The sequence below is a fragment of the Betta splendens genome, chromosome 5, assembly GCF_900634795.4.
Source record: "Betta splendens chromosome 5, fBetSpl5.4, whole genome shotgun sequence".
Taxonomy (NCBI): domain Eukaryota; kingdom Metazoa; phylum Chordata; class Actinopteri; order Anabantiformes; family Osphronemidae; genus Betta; species Betta splendens.
This window is the reverse complement of record NC_040885.2, coordinates 15,890,530-15,911,699: the sequence shown is the minus strand read 5'-3', so window position 1 is coordinate 15,911,699 and position 21,170 is coordinate 15,890,530. Positions and strand designations below refer to the sequence as shown.

Genomic DNA, 21,170 nt, shown 5'->3' with positions numbered 1-21,170 from the left:
AAATTCATTTCACTAAATCCTCCCAGATAAACAGAAGCTAGGATCAATCAAAGGTAACTCGGCAGGAAAACATTTACTCTGGCTCCAAACACAGAACTTTGGAAATGCACTTATTAAGAATCACATAAAAAGCTTTTCATCACACCTGTGGTTAACACAAGGTAGAAGCTATCGCAAAGATAAATTGGTGGTTATGAATGCGGGGACGTGAGCGTCGCCGCTGACAATCAAAGCCATTATTAGAGCAAACTCCTCAGACCCACAACACGCACAGCACATTTCCATTCCACTTTCATAGCAGAGCAACAAACCCCTGAGGAGCCATGCTGTGAAAAGATCCTTTATTATTAATGGAATATTAGCCCATATAAAGGTGAATGACTGAAGGATTGTGTTTCAACACTGCAGGGGCTGTTAAGAGCACAGAGGTTAATTCTCTGATCCAAGGGTAGATTTGTATCATTGTTTGTAGTTAGAAAGGCTGTTTCCAGGGGACTGGATTCATGTCTTTGCTCCGGGTTCCTTGGAGCACTGTGCTGGATTGCCTGGTCTGATTAACCTTAATGAATTATGCAAATAGTCTTTATCTCCAATGATTTAGCAATGTTTCTGTATTGTTTTATTAATGCACTTTTGAATTACAATGTATAATCACGTTCCCTTCCCTCAGTCGCTGGCTGTTTGTAATTCATCGCCGGCTCTTTATTAAATCCACGGTGGTCTCCGGCGGATTGCATGCAGGAATGAGAAATTAGTCATTACTGTAATTTAATGATTTCCAACCAAACAAGAGGCAACCTGGATCGCTAACCATAGCAGGCCTCCTCATCGCTCTCCCTCGGGTCTGATCGTTGCGAGCGGGCCTTCTACACTTTTTGCTTAATTAATTATGTTTAGCATGAGGAGCATTATGCAGAGAGTGCACTGTTTCAATTACTGGCAGAAATTGACTTACAAAACGCACAATTCCTCATAAAGCTGCAGTTTGGTTAGAGAGTGGACGCCCTCATGAATGACTAAAGCTCCGGTGGTGGCAGCAACATGAGTGGGGGATGCTCCTTAATATCAGGAGCATGGAGACTGGTCCACATTGGCACCAAGGTGAATACAAGCTACAATCAGACGGTCCACAACGTAATAAACTAGTCTAAAACATGAGATTGGATGGTCAATAGATAATTGATTTCATATTCTTCTAACAAAATTGCAAATAAATAAAGTCTACTGAAAGTGAAAAGATCTAAACACTTCTCTGAGTCAAGTGTGCGAATGAAGCGTCAGATGGAGAAGCCCAGCACGCTCCCAGGGGCTAAAGCAGCCTTTGCTGTTATGCTTTGCTTCCTCTCTTTGTCCGTTTTCTCCCACTCTCCCTCCACAGCGCCCAGCTCCAATCGCTCAGGTTTATTTACTCTAAGCTTTTAATGACACACACTAACAATGGTTTGGGGATTTCTGTCAGGCACAACCTTAAGAGAAGTCATTCAACGAGAAAATAAAAAAATAAATGCTATAGCTTGACTGGTTATGATTAACATTTAATATAATAAACAGAGGCTTGGATGCTGACAACACCGAGTTTTGGAAATGAATCTCATAGGATTAGAGCTGTTTTATGGCGAGAGCTAATTATCAGTTTCTCCCTGGATGGGATTTCAAATGGCTTTTTGTGGAGTCTGTTCGTTTTAGGTGCCGTGAGATTTTCTCTTTTGTATTTCAGAACATGTCCTATTTTTGTTATTTGCTGATTTCCACATTTATATTATTCCATTATGATTTTCACTTCCTTTTTTGTCAGAATATTTGCTCATCCTGCTTCGTTGAAGTTCCAACAGTTCCAGTGCATTCACACATGTAAATATACAGTATGAAGTATAACAGAAATTGTATTAACAGTACAAATCCCAAATTTGTCCATTTTGTCATATTTATTGACTTAGATTCATTGAGATAATACTGACATTTGTAATCAATGGTAGTCACCGAGCTTTGAAAACAACAGATACCACTAAAACATTTTGGCAGAACTCAGCTGTGTTGACCGTTGGTGACTTGTCGTCAAATACTGTTACATGTTTTCTGAGTGTTTATTGTTGTGGCATCATCTTCTGTCTTTGAAAAGAAGACTCGACATCCTAACACACTTCAGAAAGCCAAACACTTTGATACTTTCAAATCAACCCATAAACAAAAACTAAACAGATGTCATATCTGCTCCATAAGGCTAAAAGGAATGAAAATGCTCATGATCTCACTAGATCTTCAACACAGATACGCATCAAGAGTCCTCAGGCTCTCAGTGGCTAGAAAATAACACAAAAGTTTCACATCACATGGTTTTGCTTCAGGGTGTTTTTTTCTGGTGTTGATCCAGTCTTTTACTTAATAAATACTGTCACGGTTGAGTCTTCTAGTCCAAAGGAATAAAACTATAATACAAAGAAAGACTTGGTGGGCAGTTTAGTCCAGAGACAGCTACTGTTGATGCTGGATTTAAAGTCAGGAATCATTTAGATACGCAGTCTGATATGATGCTTCCTGTCCATAATTCTTGTCCTCGTTGGTCCCTGGTGTCCACCAATCCTCAAAATACTCCATATTAAAATGTCCTGTTGGTCAAAGTAATAACATCTGGCTCCAAACAAGGTGATCCAGGAACGGACGACTATCGCGTGACCTACAAAGAAAAAGGAAAAACACAAGGTTTTGTTCTGAAGTACATGTGGAAAACCAGCCTACAAGAACTACCAACACCTAATAAATCCATTACAGCACTTTGGGGTCCATTACCGCTATCAGGTCAGGATTCTAATTCGTTCCAAACTTTAGCTCATGACTAAAGATCTAATGACAGACACAGTGACATTTCCATCGGCCTCAGCTGTACTTTGTATTAAGTGCTAATTAGCAAATGTCAGCATGGCAACACAATAAACTAAGATGGTGGAGGCTTTTCAGAGCACCAGCTAAACGCCTCTAAATTAGCATCGTCCTTATGGTTTTTATAGCATGCTGATGTTAGCATTTAGATCAAATTACCACTGTGTCCCAATACAATCTCACGGAGGCAGTCGTGGGGCTGCCGGCTCGCATTCATGTCGACTGATTAATTGACTAATTATTTCCGCTCTATTTGAAATTGCAGCTATCTCATTAAAACAAACTCTTGTTTTGGTGCTGCACATCTCGTAATAGCCTATCTGTCAAAACGTGACAGGTTGGATGTGTGCATATTCCCAGCTGGCGTGTTAGAAGAGGAGAGACAGGGAGCGGCTACAAGTCAGATGCAACGTTACATGCAAACGTTATAATTCATAGAAACGTTGAGCTGTGTTTTCAGACGGCTTCATGAATATTCACCCAAAGGAATGAAAGATGCGGTTTGTCTGACTCGCCTAAAAATAATCTGCCCCCGTGAGTTTTGCTCCTCGTTGCTTTGCCCTTTCAAAGTTGAGCGAGAGTAACTTCCCCGACTTCCCCTCTGACACACACGGAATTAAACGCAGGTGTTTGTGTGTGAATGTTTGCACGTAGCTGTCGTTCAATTAGCAGTTGGCGGGGTCTCAGCACCAAACCAACCAGGGGTTCGACGCAGGGCGTTCGGAGCAGAACCGCCGCGCTTCCGGGTGGAGGTGTGATTCTTGTGACGCAGCCGAAGACGACGGACTCGATGTGTCGACACGCGGACACAGCTCGGGGAGTCACAATTCAATTTGCACTTTCACGCGACGGTCTCTGGGAATCTGTGCTATGTGAGAGTGTATTAACATTATTTGTCGTGCTACCGTTGCACACGCAGGTGCAGCGGGGTAAAAAGAAGGAGGGAGCTGAACTAAACAAGGCGGCGAGAGTGGGAACGTGGCAGCGGACAGCAAAAATGCAAAGCGCAGAGAAAACATTATCAAAGTAATTAGCATGCGCCGGTGCCGTGGGTGTCACTGTGAGGTTATCAGTGGGTAAACACACAAAGGGGAATGGGGGGAACAGAAGGCGACTCCTCGGGGTTGGATGATTAAGCTGCTTCAGGATGAAAGACCACAGTTGACTGGTCAGCTGGAGTCAGTGACAAACAAACGAAGGCCCGGCTCTGACGGAGCACACACGCATCTGTACGCGTGTGCATTACCACACACAGCAAAGGAAAATGGCTGCTGATGGATTCTTTGGGAAATTACATCAGGCGTCGTCGTTGCTCCAGGATCACAAGCTACATGTTGATGTAGCCTCCAGCTACGTCCTAATGGGCTATAGGAAACAAATCATCGGTAGAAGGATTCAGCTCATCACTGACTAAATGCCCCGTCCATTTTGCCAACATTTCAAATGGAGTGAGAAACATACAGGCTCCAGTTAGATCAGGTGGTTCTGAATGATAGATCCGTAGAAAGCAAACACTGTCAAGCTGAGCAGCCCCACCTCATTAACAGGGCTTCATTATTATGATGTGTCAGGCTATAATCCAGCCTGGACATCTCTCCACCACCAACCCTCAACACATCCTCCTCCAACGTCGCACCTGTCAAGCAGAAAGGCTGCGTGCTCCTTTTGCCTCCCGCCTCTGATTGATGGGACGTGAAAAGCAAGATGCTGAGGTTATAATTCCTGACATTATCAGCGGGCCCGTAAACCCAGCTGCTCGTGGACATGCAGGAAAAGAGTCAGGTGAGAACGGGCCTGCAGGATGTTAGACGTCTAATTTATTGATGCGACTTCATTTTTTTAATTAACGCCGCCACGGCCGGGAATCGAAGGCATAAAGTGACTTAAGCGCTAGCTGTTTACCACCAGCGACAACACAAACACCACTTCAGTTTTGCAGAGCTGTGGATCCTAAAGCAGCGACGACTTTGACACATTATCAGCGCATACTGTGACTTTGAGTCTGCCTCGTTCACAAGGGAGAAGACGAACAAGACCAAACAAAACGGGTACATTTTATGATTAAAAACACGAGTGTGTGGCATCAGTAAAGCTCTGCGGGACGTTTCAAGCGATGTATGTTGCTTTCTATGAGGCAGGCGCTGTTTGGAGACCATCTGGCTGAGCTGAGGTTTAGCATGTTTGAGGTGTGCCATCCTCAGTAACTTCTGGGGGAAGTAGCTCGCGTTTGAACGGGCTAAATGCAAAAACAAACACAAAAAAGTGCCTGCTGCTTGTAGAAAGTGTTTGCTGAGAGTTCATAGACCGAGACAAACTGTTAAAGGCTCCCCGGGGAGCGTTTGACCTCTAGCGGCACCGTGGAGCTGATTTCTATGCAGTGGGTCCCCTCTTTTGTTTATCTCGGGTGACACTATAGTGGTGACACATTCTACTCATGTACAGGTGGTGGTAATGTACCACGGCAGGGAAGAGCATCAGCAGCAAGTTAAGGTGAATCACAACCACAATAAAAAACATTTTATTCTAAAAATATTACAAGTGCCTCTTTGAATAAGCTGCCACATTCCATGGATGTTATTCAAAGGGCAAAAACCTCCACAGAAATATGTGTTCTCGGCTGAGCTCGGCCTCCTTCCTCAGTGATGCTTTCTGTCCAGGAGGTTTGGACACAGAGCCCTCCAGCGTACACAGGCTGTCCCTTTCTGGCTGTGTGTGTGTGTGTGTGTGTGTGTGTGTGGGGGGGGGGGGGGGGGGGGGGGGGGGGGGTGATGCAGCAGGGCCGCGAGCAGGGAGCGACCCCCGCTGACTCCCAAATCAAAAAGGAGTGGAGGTTCTGACGGCTGCTACTAGCCACCTGGACCCCTGCACGTCTCGGCCTCTGTTTCTGCTTTCCCAGGGCTGCGTGAGAGGACATGAATTATTAACCTGGCTAAAATAAAAAGCTCTGCTTCGTCCAGGCCTCCTGTAGCCATGAATAATGGAGGAGGCGGCTCAACTACAGGCGTTTGTTGAGTCAAGCACTGGGCCATGATGGATAGCTGAAGGCCCACTGTGCCCCCCCCCCTCACCTACGATCCACTACAGGTCTACCACACCCTAAACCCCCAACACACATGCAGATAACCCCCATTAATCTCTGGAAGTGCTCCGGCTTGAACCCGCCTGCCCTGCCTGCGAGCGTCCCACTCCACAGTCTGCATCCTGGAGTGCTTTTTGTTTCTTGTGTGTTTCTCCCCTCGCCTTTGCTTTGCTTCTCCCTGGCACTTTTGAAGTGGTGTGCAGGCTCGCCCTCACTTTTCAAACGCAGCACCTGACTCGGGCCCACTTCGCTTCCCCCTTAATGCTACAACCATAGGGGCGAGATGGATACGTGGCAGCTGGGTTTCAACAGTACTGTTTTGTGATTTCCCCCAGGCTGCACTTTCCAATTTGTACTTATGAAGTCACTGGTGAAAAGTCACACTGTTTATTAGTCGAGTGATAATTGATTTTCCATTTGCAAAGACATCATGTGATATGAACACTGGGAGTCTCATGATCTCCTTCTCATTATTATATAGGTTTTTAGAGAGTGTTTATTACTAATTATATTCAAATGATAAGTAAGGTTTAACTGCATAGGTCTAATTTATGTGAAATGATCGAAAAAGCCCCTGCAGAAACAACACAAATCTGTTTTTGCATATTCTAATTCGACACATCGACTATATTCATGAATAATTCTGACACTAAATAAATTATGTGTTTTGTACTTATGTTTTGTCTCGACAGCTTGTGATTAGAACCAAGCATTTAATGTTTATTAATGCAGCCCCAGCGATCATAGAATAGATGTCACTGCATCGCTTTTCAATCAAATACATGAAACTTGATGAAACAATCTCCATGAATGTGATAATGGTAGCTAAATGTGGAATAAAGTAGAAAAAGACAAGTAGCAACTTAAAGTTCGTGTTTTTAGATTAATGATGCACCAATGATACAGTAGCTCCTCCTGTGTAAAACCACCTCCTAGTTTGTTGTGATTCGGTGCAATCTACAGTAAAACACCTGCGGAGCTGCGATCTGTTGGTTGGTTGAAGGGATCCCGTGATGATCACCAGGGTTACGTGGGTCACACAGATCAGCAGCTGGGTAAAGTGTAGTTGGACTGTCACAATAAAATGTGAGAGCTGAACTGAACTCACCCCTCTCTCGTGTTGTAAGCCGATAGCTTGAAGAAACACTTCAGTGACACTCACGTGTGAGTCATCTTCCTCTCCTGCTGCCGTCTACTCGCCTCTACTCTCTGTGAAGTTCTCCAGAAACCTCCTCCGGTGCTGTATTTTGCCGCTTTTCATTTTATCAAGCACGTCTCCGGCCCTTTTCTCCGCTTCCATTCAACCAGTGTCACACGTTAAGTGCGACAGTGTTATAATTAAACCCACCTTAGTTGTCTTAACTTTGTTTCCCGTGCTGCAGCTCCATCCTTTCAGATCTGGCAGCACTTTACACTCCTCGCCGTCCATGCAGGGATGCATCTGGCACCACCACTTCTGAGCAACTATGGATGCTGATAGGAATGGGAATAAAGCTATTAGAATAACACAAAAAACACAGAAACAACAACAATAACAAGTGCCTTCGCTTACGACTGTACAGCCTCACAAGAGGTAAAGGCACGTCTTTTGCTCTCGGACAGAGAGCTGTCAACATGATCTGGTCTGAATTACAGCGAGGGTCAGTGTCAAGCTGGTGAGTGTGGGCAGCAGGTGTGTTTAGTGTGGGGAGGAATCGACGTTTTCTACTGTAATGAAGGTGTGAAGCAGAGGTTGGCGTCTCGAGGTCTGCAGTAGCACTGGAGAGGCTCCAAGCTGAGAAGCAGCTTCTCATGACATTTGTAAAGCCAAAAGAAAAGTGGGAAGCCTGTCGGAGCCATTAAGGGGGATACGGATCGATTCGCCTGTAACTGAGGCCATTTCTGACATGATATTAAATGGCCAGGCTCTTTGTGTGCTTTGGTGAGCACAGCCTCAAAGAAGACAAGCGAAAAAGCGGGTGGTTTGATTCTTCTGGACACACAACAGGAGGATCACAAAAAAGACATTTTTTTATACGTCCTACAGTAATGTGTCGATCGGGACCAGAAGCCCGGCGTACCGTCTACACAGGATGGAGCCGCCCTCGTGGTTCCCGCCACCTGTCCAGGGAAGCAGGAGCACTTGACAGTCTGGGATCGCTCCTCGATCTTGTTCTTGTTACAGCAGCGATGTGCAGCAATTACCTCGCAGGTTCCCGCCTTCACATGAACTGGAAGCACAGACATGCACCGCTGTTAGAGAGCATGCACGGCCGAAAAGGTGCAGCGTGATCCACGCTCGCCTGTCAGACCTCTCAACGTGTCAGCGGAAATAGACTCAGACCCCAAAAATACTATTATAGACCCGTTACAGCTGAATGAGTACATTGACACCTGGAGCCCGTGGACACAGCAGTTGATCACACACCTTCACTGTAGATGCATATTTATCTTGAATCAGTTAATAACCTAATTAATTAATAATATAGTTAATTACTGAGGAACTGAATAGCGTTTCGCCTTTATTAGACAGTGCTGTCGTTTAGACCGTTCGCCCGTCCCACTCAGCATCTCCATCACCGTGGCGGCCGTGAACGCGTTTGTCAGCCCGGCACCCACACACACACTTGATCTCTGTGCGGTGCCAGCGCAAAAGAATGAGAGCTGCTCTGCGCCGACAACGCCATTATCATAGATAAACCTCCGAAGTCTCAGCCTGAGGATGAATCACCGTGACCGCACTTAGGCAAATACATGACACCGATTAGCTCTGCCGGCAAATTCTGCATTTGTACAAAGATCCGTATGCACACGGATATGAAACCAATGCAGCTGACCAGGCCATGAACATAGGCCTGTTGTGCTTTTAGCTCCTGGGCCGCATTAAGTGTTCCGTAGCGCTACAGTAAATCAATCTGCTCATTACTCGCATGATTCATGTGTTTTCATACGGTAAAGAACTCACACGTGTTTATATTTGTCTAGTGTGCGGCTCACAAAAGCAGGTGCTAACACTTTAATCCAATAAATAAATCCGGTGCTGCAGAAGGTCGGACAAGGTTTCCTCAGCTGCGTGTCCCTAAAGTCCTAACAGGGTATTTGAGTAATTCCTCCACACAGTCTAGTTCAAAACACCCAAACACAATGGCTACTTGAAATCCAGGTCAATACCCAAATGGAGTAGCCCGGCTTTGAACCAAAGCGCTGTCCCTCCTGTGCACATATCCTTGAGCAACATCCTTAATCCACCGGCCCTTTAACCCGAGCAGAGGACAAACTAATGAAGATGCATAGCATTAAAAAAACCTACATGCTGCCTGAAAGTGACTTTAATTAACATCACTAAAACCACTTACTTATATCATAGAACATTAAAGTACCAATTACAAAGACACTATTTCCACCGCTGTTAAGTTGTAGCAAAAATCAATACTGCTCTCTATTTTATATTCATTACTTTTGTACATAGACCCATCACCATTCTGGGCAAGTTGGCGCATTTACACATAACAACCATGAATGAATGGATTAAAAAAAACAGAGAGAGAAGCATCTGAAACTTTTGACATTCCCTTCAGATAAGCTTTAATTATGCCTGTAAAGATTTTCAATTTGGAACTTGACTTGAAAATAGATTGCTGCGAGTTTCCATCTTCCCATTAGCCAGCAATCCAGAAACCTCATCTACAACATTAAAAACATTTTGCCTCCAATCGATGAGGTGCTATTCACATTCCCACAAAAGGCAAGACAACAATTGCCGATTGAGTGCTTTTCACCGAGCAGAGGCTCACTGATGCAAAGTGCAGGTCAGGCTCCGTGCCCTTGATGTGATTATCTTTAAGCCACCAGCACGCCCCCCGGTCAAAGTTAATTTCAGAAGTTGTGGAAGCTTGCAGGGAATATTCAAACTTTGTTAAAGAGATAGATGCACATGACCAGTGAGTGATCACGAGAAGTGAGACGAGTCAATAAATCACCTAAGAGGAAGGAATTCCAATAACACCTTTACTCTGGACGGATAGCAAATAAATAAGACTCTTGGTAACTGAATGTTAAAAATGATGCACCGGAGATGCTAACGCCAAGGACCTTATGTGCTCCTTTTGATGGTTTTCTGTACGCTACTGTAGAGACGCCCACACTGCTGCAGGCTGAAAAGGAGCCAGGAACGCTGTAGCTCCGGCCTGGGACTCTCCACTCATTAAGGTGCTGCGAGCGGCTGCTTGGAGCTGCCTGGGTGGAGAGAACTGCTGATTAAAACCCGAGCTGCTGACCAAGGTCGCGGACTCTGGCGCTGGACGCAAAACCACCGCGCAGCGTGGCCAGGCTGCGAGGTCAGGGAGCAGGGTGCGGCGGGCGTCCTGAGCCGGTAACAACCCGCGTGGGCAAACAACAAGCACATGCAGTTTGCTCACCTACACTACAACTGGATGCTCAGTGCCGTTAAAATGGTCCCCATTCGCTGTTTAGAGTGGTTTCATTTGCTGGATTCAAAATGTCTGACTACAGAATTCACAGGAAAATAATGTTTTCCAGAGCAACTTTCTGTTAAACAGTTTTTATATAGTTTATTTAATTAATTTATTTAATTTTTTGATGTAGGTGCTAGAAACACAACGTGTTCGCCAAAGTGTTAGACATGATTTTGACCAAATGTTATTTCTTCTCAAATGTCCTTTTAATCAAACGTGTGAGCAGATCTACTGTAGGTGGGTAATACTGCACGTTCAAGGACACATGGAGAGTGGGGAGGTGGCTCCCAAATCTCTGATTCTCTAGATTTAAAATAGTCCATCTAACCACCAGGGTCTCTCTGTTCACAACTCTTATCGGTGTGCGGAGTGGAGCTTGGGTTGGAACACATGCACTAACCACTGGTTCGCACTAACCTCTAATCATGCTAATTCATTCAAGGAATAGCCTGAATCGTTTGAAAAGACAAACTAGCTGCTCATTCATCCTCATCGTTAGAGCCGTCGCCCGCCATCCAGGGACAGTGGTTCAATCCTAGCTCCACTGATCATGTGCAGAACTGTCCTTGAGCAAGACACAGAACCCCGGGTTGCCTCAGATGTGTCATCTTACTGTATGTGTGTGTGTGAACTGAGCACCAGTGTTTGGAGCTACTCTAATACTGTTGTGTACAGAACGAGCAGCTGACAACTGAAAAATATGCACTTTGGTGTCTGTTGTTTTCCTAAACAGATAAAAATGTTAGTTTGGGAACAGGTTGTGTTTCTAAAACATGATTTCCATCAGCAGCCAGGATTTGCTTTTTAAAAATGCAACACATTTCACCAAGTAATTGCTGTGAGTGATGCAGAGTGGCAGAAAGTGAGGGTGTGAATTTCACATCTCATTCCTGTTTCACTATTTTAATGAATTCTACTAATTCTTTTAAGTTAAGTTCGGTTAAGATCAGCTCATGCTGCAGCTCAGACTGACGTCAATACTGACAGCATCAGGTCTCAGGTCTCTGAGTGAAGAGCTCTCCTTGTGCAGCGATCACAGAGCTAATGATACAGGTTTGAACAAAGCCACGGCTCAATATCAGCTTCTACAACGGTCAAACCATTGATCCGACCTGCAGGTACGGAGGCGTCAAGGACGGCCCACTGTTGGAACTGTCAGCTGCACGACCGGCTGAATCAGCCTCAGCAGGTCAGTCAAGCACGAGATACAGTAACAGCAGCACAACGGGGAATACATGGAAAACAAGAGGCCCGGCTGACTGGCAGCACTGGCTTCATAAGCAAACGGCTGCTTAATATGCAAGAGAACAACAAGCCACACCATAGAGCAATGTAAAACCACAACCTGTCTGTCTGACACCACATCATGTTTGAAACATGTGCAGAAATTCACCCACGATAATGATTTCTACGATATCACTAAATGCAAAGTGGAATCAATACCCAACTAACAAGAGACAAGAGTATCACCTGTGTATCTTTAAACCAGTTTAAGGGGTTAAAGAGTCAAAGCATTGATGATTTGAAGTCAAGTTAGAGCAAAACACAGGAGGCACGAGGCAGTAAATCCAGCTTCACCAGGACATTTCCAGTTTCCACCTGGCCTCAACCCGTTTGCTGGCTGCTTTTCTTTAGGAATCAATGAACACTGATGAAGGCTGTGCCCTGGCCACAGGTACAGGCCACAGAAAAACTCCAGAGACACCCCAGGAATTAATAGAAATTCAAATGATACCGCTTGCTCCACAATCCTGTAACCTGCTTTGGTTTGCACAAACGCCTGTGATACAAATTGAATATAAGTGTTAAAAGTGCCAACTTCACACGGGCAAAACACTCATTAAAAGGATCCACGCAGGCATTAAAATAGAGCTAGATAAATCTATTCCAATGGCCACATAAAAAATACTTTTAATGTGGTTGAAAACACCCCAAAGACACACTGAGGTATTGGTTCATAAAACATTCATCCGTCTTCCCTGGTGAGAAACACAAAGAGAACTCTCATAAGGCCTGTGTTTAATTAGATTACAGCAAGCAGAAAATAATGACTCATTTCTAGCCGGCTGTAAACCTGCTGAACTGACAATGAGGCTCAGCAAGAAGCAGGACGAGATACAGGAGTAGGAGGTTAGTTCATACACAGTACTGGAGCCTCCAATCTAATCAGAACATCAGGCTCTAGAGCCTCACATATATTCATATTGTTACAGGTTTAACTACCTAATTTCATTCTCAAACTGGTAAAACTGGTCTCTTTAACTTAAGGATACAGAGATTCTGACAAGTGGGACCCTGAGCTTCTCTAATCAGTTCAGTTCTCAGTTTTTGCCTTTTAATCGTGATCACAAACTGTGGTCGCTCTCAACTAACCCTAACAGAAACATGGACGTTTTTGGAAATGCCCATTAAACGATAAGATCTTAAAAACCATTGACTGGCTCTGACGCGTTCCCAGTTAAACATCAATCCCTACAGAGAATGGAATCAACAAATGATGGAAACAACGTGACAGATCCATGTCTGGTGCAAATGACGAGTGAAAGAAACATTATGTGTTTGTCTTGAGGAAGGAATTTTGCATTGAGTTGCAATATTAGGATTCTCAGTACCAAACTGAAATAAACACAATCAGTGTAGGAGTTTTAATTATTAAGGTTTGAGGTTACATAGGTGCAATATATGGCAACAATGGAGACTTTCAATTAAAGTGTGAGTACAGCTTTCCCATCTGTCTTTATCCTCATCGGTCAGTTTCCTGGTAGAAGTAGCAGAATGATCTTCTATTGTTTAATCTTTTACTCGGTGAGGACGATCTTTAGAGAGACAGAATATAGAAACAGATGAGTGGGCTCTCACATTCCCCGAGTGTATGCTTTAGTGGTTTAGATGAAGTCCATGTCAGTACCATTCATCTGGCTGCCACAGTGTCGGAGCCCACCACTGACTGATCAATTGGAGTCCCTCAAGGAATCATACAGCCTTGTAAGTGAAAGGCTAGTGAAGTTATTAAATCCAGGGACAGCAGTGGCAGCAGCACAGAGACACAGAAGACATGAAGGCTTCTTCATTCTCTTTAGCTGCACCATCAAAGCGTCTGTGATTCTCTGCATATGACTTTTTGCATGCAATAATGAATGTGCATCCTCTCACTTAGCTTTGAATTTATCATCTAGAGATGTAAAAAAAAAAAAAAAAAAAAAAAAAAAAAAATATATATATATATATATATATATATATATATATATATATATATATATATATATATATATAAATAAAGGTAACAATTAGTAAATGTGTGATTAACATTCAGTACCATTTTATGGACCTTCACTAGCATGTCCCCATATAAACCCACATTAATCCCAGCTGCAACCCACCAAAGTGTGTCATTTGTTTTGTGTCCAGATCTGCTGACATTATGGTGAATACGATAGCGACTGACTGAACCTAGAACCATGCGTAGCACTTACTTAACCATCCCTCGCTCCAAAGAAGCTCAGGCTAAAGGTCATGCGTGTGGAGCTTAGTGTTTTCAGGCATAAAATAAGCAGTGAAGTATGGGAATAGAGTCCCTGATGGACACTGTTCAGATCAGGTGGACTGTTGATGCACCGCATCGTAGGAGCACTGGTAGCACAGGTACAGTGTGTGAGGGGCTCACAACGTTAGACGAGAGCGTAACATGCTGTGACAGCGCTGGGTTTAGCCTCGAGAGCATAGACACAGCACAGTTGTATCAGTACAACACAAAAGCTTATGTTAACACAGAAAAATACATGAAGCACATACCGTATTAACAGTCTGCAATGGCAGAGCCTTTTCACCATGTGTTGGACTCCACAGAGGCAGACAAAAGAGGAGCCACAGATCTTCCTCCTGTCTCCGGTCTCTCATCTGACATGCACACATGCTGCTTATCTGTCAGGCACATGTCATGTCTGCTCTAAACGGCTGCCATCTCCCCCCTCCAACTGGATTCCCGCGTTTTTCATCTCGGGCACATTCCACTGGTACCTTTTGGAGCTGAGTGACAGGCGCGGCGTCATGAAACACAGAGGAGTGGGTCGGCTGAAAGAGGACGGGGTCCCAAGCTAAACCGCGTGGGATGTTCCTGTAACAGAGACAGGATCCGAGGCACGAGACCAGCCGTTAGCAGTGGCGTGCGCCGAGGTTCTGGTGAGGCACAAAGTCCTCTGGAGTCAGAATTTACAATCATAATACCTTAAAAGAGTGTATTTTTCACTATTTAATTGTCACAATGCATATTAGTACTGGCCACATCTCCCATTTTATCATCATTCCTATCTCACCTAAAGGAACATATCTGGTCTTGAAGGAACAGATCCTTTAAATGTAGCAGTAAGATACCTCCATGTATTTTTCACAATTCATACTCATTCTAAAGTATAGTGAGGTGTAGATGTTCAATTATGATCCTCCCCTTAAAAATTTACATACTGCTTTAATCAGTTTTACAGGTTTGCTCTTCGTTAAGATAACATAAAATACTTCACTCAAGGTTCAAATGTACTTCTCAAGCACTTGAATTGTTTTACTTAGTGTCATTCAGTAAGTCTTTTTAGATAATTGAAAACCGTTTGTGAGAATACCCTGCGTTAAAAGGTGGAAGCAGCGCCCCCTTCTGGATGAGGCGCAGACCTGTCCAGCCTCCCCTCATGAGTTTTCATCGGGGCTGAGGTTCCCCTCGCTGACGCCTCACTTCCGGTTTCCGGCATTATTAGATGATTAAATATGCAGATTTAGCAATTTTTACTCAGGAAAATATTAAGATAATTGAATTTATAAAAAATACATATTTTATAATGTATACCACAAATCAATGGACAGATATAAATCTTTATTTTACTTTTTTTTAGTGATGTTATTGGCAGTTGGGCCCCGCCTCTCCTCCCCTACCCTCACCGCACGTCACTGACCGTTAGACAGAGGCAACGAGAAAGGAGACTAGAGGCGATGGTGGAAGTACAGTAGAGCGAGAAGCAAGAAGATTGGTTTAAAGCTACTCATCGCTGAGGCTTCTTTTAAGTTCAGTTTGGTTAAAACCAGCTCACGCTGCAGCTCAGACTGACTCAGGTCTCTGAGTGAAGAGCTTTCCTTGTGCAACGATCACAGAGCTAATAACACGGGTTTGAACGAAGCCACGGGTCAATATCAGCTTCTACAACAATCAAACAATTGATCCGACTAGCAGGTGCGGAGGCATCAAGGACGACCCACTGTTGGAACTGTCAGCTGGACGATCGGCTGAGGCTGATTCAGCCTGAGATTATACTCCTTCATGTCTAAGTCATATTATTACATGAACAGACAAGTAAACATGACGGACATCACCCTGGAACGCGATAACATCTCATTGATGGTGGTGAGACCACCATCACTACCCCATACAGGACTTTCAGGCCACATGAGGACAGGGTGAGGCCGGTCCCGACCTGCCCGCTCACTGACAGCTCTATATAAATGTCTCTGTTTTTAATAGACCATGTTGCTGAAAAATATGTCGACAAACCTTTTAAAAAAGCCATTCCAGGAGAACTCCAATGGTTCCACCCATTACATTTTATGCTCCAGTCTATGCACATAAACCCGATGCTCAGCCTCGGTTGCAGGTTTTATGGCCCGACGTGGACACTGCACTGCGCCTCATTCCTGGGGAGACGTGAGCCAGAAGGCGAGAAACCGCAGAGCGCAGCGGGAGCGTGGAGGCAAGCAATTGATAGACTGCATTCGAGAAGCTTATATTTCACTTTGTTCAGTCAGCGCTCGGCCTCCTGTGAATAACGACTGTGTAGCCTAGCATTAGTTTAAGAGAAAGGAGGAAACTACCCAAGGCTGAACAGCTGATGAGTTTCCCTCTGACTTCCTTTTCACCGTCGCCCGACTACAGATGAGCGCTCATAAGTGTCTGTCCGAACTTGAATGATCAAACTGCACAGAAAAGAGGTTTCTGGGGACACATAGTAGTAAATTTACGCCTGGAGCCTGTTAAAATGTAATCAAGAAATTAGTGTTTAGAAAGGGTCCTAAACTTTCCCCACATGTTCTCTGACATTTTGAAATAAAACCAGTGCCAGTTCAGAGACAGAAGCCAAGAAGTTTAAAAGTCTTCACAGGTCTTAATGAGACTCAGCCCTTAGAAAAAATGAATCCTTAAAAATAAATTTAAATTAATCACAACAACAAGCAAGCAGCTAGAATAATATTCAGTTGATTTTACTGTAAGTGGCTCTAACAAGGAAGAGCTGGAGGAACATTAACAACTAATTAGAATAACTGTCAAAAGGTCTGCATCATGATATGATTGTCAACATGACAACCACTCAGGCTCTTTCAGCACTGATTTGGTGAAATCAAAAACATATCGCATCCATGATTCATTTGGTTAGAAGTCAGTCTAAACTCAGCAGTTGGTCGTTGCTCTTTGATGAGCGTAAACCCCCACGCGCCACAGAAACCATCCTCGCATCAGGCTGTAAATATTACATTTCTTTGATAAGAGAGCAGCAGCCTGTGATCTGGGATCAGTCAACCACGGTGGTTCAGACTGCATCTGTAAACCCAGACATCTTCACAAACCATCAGCTCAGACTCGTTTTCTCAGTTTGTCAAATGACACATGTCCCATTTTAGGTAAGAAACGATGATGAGGTACAGTACACTTTCCTAATCACACGTCAGTACTCCTGGAATGCTGCAGACTATTGCTGTGCGTCACCTCATTTCTTATGAGACCTGGTTTGCATGACGTTCTGCTAATGCTGATCTGACGCCAAGCTGTTCTGATGCTGCTTTGCACATCTGCATGAGGTATGGAGTCCAATAGAAAGTGTCTCCTATGAGGTGGGATTTTAAAACTGCAGCCAGCAGCAGTTTATGGAGCTCAATCAGGGCCATAAATCTTGTCAATCTAAAAAATGATTTAGAAACAAACAAACAAAAAACACACAAGGAAACTGAAAGTTGAAATTATGCGCCTGATTTAGCTCCATAGAAGTTTTTTTTTCTTTCTTAAATTATTATAGCATATGAGAATAAACAGTTTGAATGATAAGCACCTAAAGACAAACATGGTATCGACAGCAGGGAAACCTTGAACCTCAAAATGTTGTGGGTCTATATTAAATTAAGAAAACAGCTTCTTACCTTTAACACAGGCAGCGCTGCCTCGACGAGTGACTGTCTCCAAAGTTATGTTATGCAGCAATGTGCATTAAGCAGCAACTCAAACAGCAACGTTTGTAGGAGAGTGAATCAACACCTCGGCTGCAAATTACTCATCAGACGACATTCAAATTTCAACAGAACATAAAGCCCGAAAAGAAACAGGGACGCGGTTGATTCCAACGAGGGCCTCGTCTGCTCGTGTTAAGCTTCAACCATGCGTGGATCGTTACCAGCAATTCAAGTGACTAACTTTAAAGGAGGTGTCTCTAATTGCTGGGTGAGGCCAGGCTTTGAGTCTGTGAGACCCAATTACCGCCATGCTGTTAGCACTTCTCCACTAATTGCATTCATCAGCTCAAATCGTTATCGCCACACTCGCCTTCGATTTCGATCAAATTCCAAAAATTCTAATTTCTTTGAGTTTCAGAATAGCTAGAGGTAACTCATGAGGTGGCCAGAGATAATGGGTTTACATACGAGCTGTAATTAGAGAAGGAATGGAGAGAGAGGACTGCTGGTGTGAGTTGAGTCTGGCAGTTTGAGTCTCACTACGGAGTTTAAAAACTTTAAACCCCAGCAATGAACTAGTCACATGTGAACTGACCTTGAACTTGAACATGAACTGATGAACTGACACACACTCACGTCCAAGCTGGGTTGCAGGGTTCTGGGGTGCCTTTTTCTGCTGCCCTCTGCCCCCTCCGGGTTGGGGGGGTTGGTCGGGGCTCGGGAGGAGCTGCGGTCCCTGCCTGGGGCCACATGGACGGCAGGCCGGAGACCTACCCTCCCCACGAATGTGATCAAGCGAATGGTGTGGGTGGGAGAATGTATCTGAGAGTGCATTGGTTCACGTATGATTGACTAGTTTGTTATGAGAGAGTCTATGGTGTGTGTGTGTGTTGATGTGATGATGTGTGTTGCACATGTGGGTGGGTGTATGCATCTGTGTTTGTGTGAGTTGGTATGCGTGTGGTGCGGTTGAAGTGTGGGGGGTCCGGTTTTTCGCCCGGGGTACGATGATCGTCTGCCTGGGTGGTCTCTTTTCTGCTGACCCCACCAATTGCTGGCCTTGTGCTGCAGGCCGCTGTAGCGCCAGGGGATGAGGTCGGGCCGATGGGGTAGGCCCCGCTCCGCCCGTGTGGGGGTGGTGGACTGGGGGCGGGCCCCACTCTGGGCGCGGGGGCATCTTCTGGCGGGCTCCCTACGGACCGTGGGTCCTCGGGCTCTACTCTTTCAGGCCGACCCTCCCGCCGGGGGGAGTGTTTGCCCCTGGTTCTCATGGGGCGGACAGCGTTGACCCCCGGTGGCCCACTCTGGCCTCGGGTGCTGTCTCTGTGGCTGCTGCAGCTCTGCCTGGGGGGCTCTGTGTGGGCGGCTTGGGTCGCAACACCTGCCCTCCTGGAACTGAAGGTGTGTGTGCTCCCTGGCTGCTAGGATTCCTTCCTCTGCTTGCTGGATGGGCGTAGTGGCGGAGCCCCTCACATCACCCTGGCTTCCACAAGTGGCATTGTTCATGCACCAACGTCTGCCTCACCCTTTGGGTGAATAATGTTAAGCTACAGCCTTACTAACCTTGTAGTGGGACACTTTCCAAATCCAACTGTAAGTATTATTGATACTTATCACTACCAACATGAATAATGTGTGAATATGGAATTTGTGGTGTTGTATGTCATGACTTTTATTAAGTAGTATGGGATATGTATAATAATGCACATATGTATGTATATTGTATGTATTCGTTTGTATTAGTATGTGCACATACCTTAGCACTATTATTGGTATTAGTATTAATCTCCAAGGTAAACCACAGCACAAAAATTGTTTAGTTATGAATGTGTTAGCCTAAGGTACATCCATGCTTCTTATTTATTTTATTTATTTTATTTTTTTTTTTTTTTGCTCCGATTGTTTACTTAACAGATTTGCTTGGTTTCAGCAGCTGGTTGCACCCCTTACCCCCCCTCCCCCCCACCCTCCCGCATACACACCCTAAAGCAGAAACCTAACCTGTCCACCAACACAGCAACATCACACACATTTTGGATTAGCTAAATAAACCATTAAATAAACCATAAATCAGGAAGAGTATATATATTCTATATATACTCTTCTTGTTAAAGCAAAGCTGTCCATCACAATATGGCATTCAGCGTAATATATGCTGCTTGCTTAACTGCTGGACAGAACAAAAAAAAAAAAAAAAAAAAAGAACATGAACTGATGCAGGCAGAGTCCGGACACAGTATAGATGCAGGTCGCACGTATTCACAGAGGCTAAATTAGCTAAAATGCGCTAAGTTGGCGACAACGTATGTTCATGAACAGAGCAATACTGTTATTACACGCTCCCTAATGGCCACAGAGCAACCTACACAAAGACAGGAGGCCTTAAGGACTTCATTTAAATGAGTGGAACCTACTGTATTAGTGGAAGGACTGGTGGCCAAAAATACCAACACTGAAGCCCTGCTCGTGTGAACATGATTTCCCTCAGTAGCAGTAAAAAGAGCTTCAATTTTTCCCCCAATACCACAACACACGTGATAAAAAGGCCGACAAGCTCAGGGGTGAACTTCCTCCGAGCTCACGTATGAGACCATTGACATTCTCCCAGCACTTAGCTCCGTCCCCTGCTCTCCTGTGTTGGCGATACGACCGGGGCCACTCAGGGCTCATCCATACAGCTGCCATTCAGATGCGTATAGCCGAGGACATTTGATGGTTTTCTAATCTCTGTAGCTGCCACGGGGAGATGGGGCGAGCTGACCCCTGTCACGCCCGCAGCGCATCTCAAGCAGCCCCACGTCTCCATCCCAGCCTCCCTCTCCTCGCTATCTGTTGCCGCCATTGTGCCGTCCACCTGCTCTCCAAATGTCAGGACGAATGCTCCGCAGCCACTTTCCCGCGTGTCCCCAGGGCGGCGCTGACCTGCTCCGCCGCCACTCCGTATAATGTCACGCCATCCCTGGGCAAGGATTCCACGCTGACCTGTTGTGTAGCGTGAACAGGGCGATATCACACAGCGACGCCCATTCAGACGGAGTGCATAGGGCTTTACAGGAATCGGTGCAACACAAACTGTACTGTCCTGATGCGATGAGAAGTAACAAGGAGGGAAATGTAAGGATGCATTTTCCCTAAATCCAACATCGGGTCCCCAAAAAAGGTTCTTGTTCTGCTCTGTGGCGCCGTATGAGCAGAGGAGCAGCCAGTGAGACCGAGCTGTGGCATGAGACACGAACGAGCTACGTCACAAGTGGAATCAAGGGTGTCTGGGTTGATTGGGGAGACTGGTGAGAACACATCAAGAACCAGCCCTATTAGTCTCACATCTACTCCTCCTCACAATAATGTTATTACTGATCTACATTAAGGATTTAAAAAAAACTCCCCTTCCAGTTGCTGATGGAGCCACGGAGCTAAAGTAAAACCGAAGCACAATGAGCAAATCGGAAATAAAATATTATTTTTGACTTTCTAAAATAATCTTAAACCATTAAACATGCTTTGCTGCTTGCTGGTTTCCAAGACCCATCAAGCATGAAAACTCCTTTTTGGTCCTTTCCCTC

General features: G+C 44.8%; 1 protein-coding gene across 2 annotated transcripts in view; it reads right to left on the bottom strand.

Moving 5' to 3' along the window:
* Positions 1 to 327: 327 nt before the first annotated feature.
* tafa3a (TAFA chemokine like family member 3a) overlaps positions 328 to 21,170 on the bottom strand; it is a 55,614-nt gene continuing 34,771 nt past the window's right edge. For both annotated transcript variants that reach the window (XM_029152076.3, XM_055508798.1), the window contains exons 3-5: positions 8,017 to 8,166; positions 7,305 to 7,429; positions 328 to 2,674 (exon numbers count right to left, since the gene is read on the bottom strand). In XM_029152076.3, the coding sequence (XP_029007909.1) occupies positions 2,663 to 2,674; positions 7,305 to 7,429; positions 8,017 to 8,166 (287 nt within the window). In that variant the 3' untranslated portion in view covers positions 328 to 2,662. The remainder of the gene's footprint in view (positions 2,675 to 7,304; positions 7,430 to 8,016; positions 8,167 to 21,170) is intronic.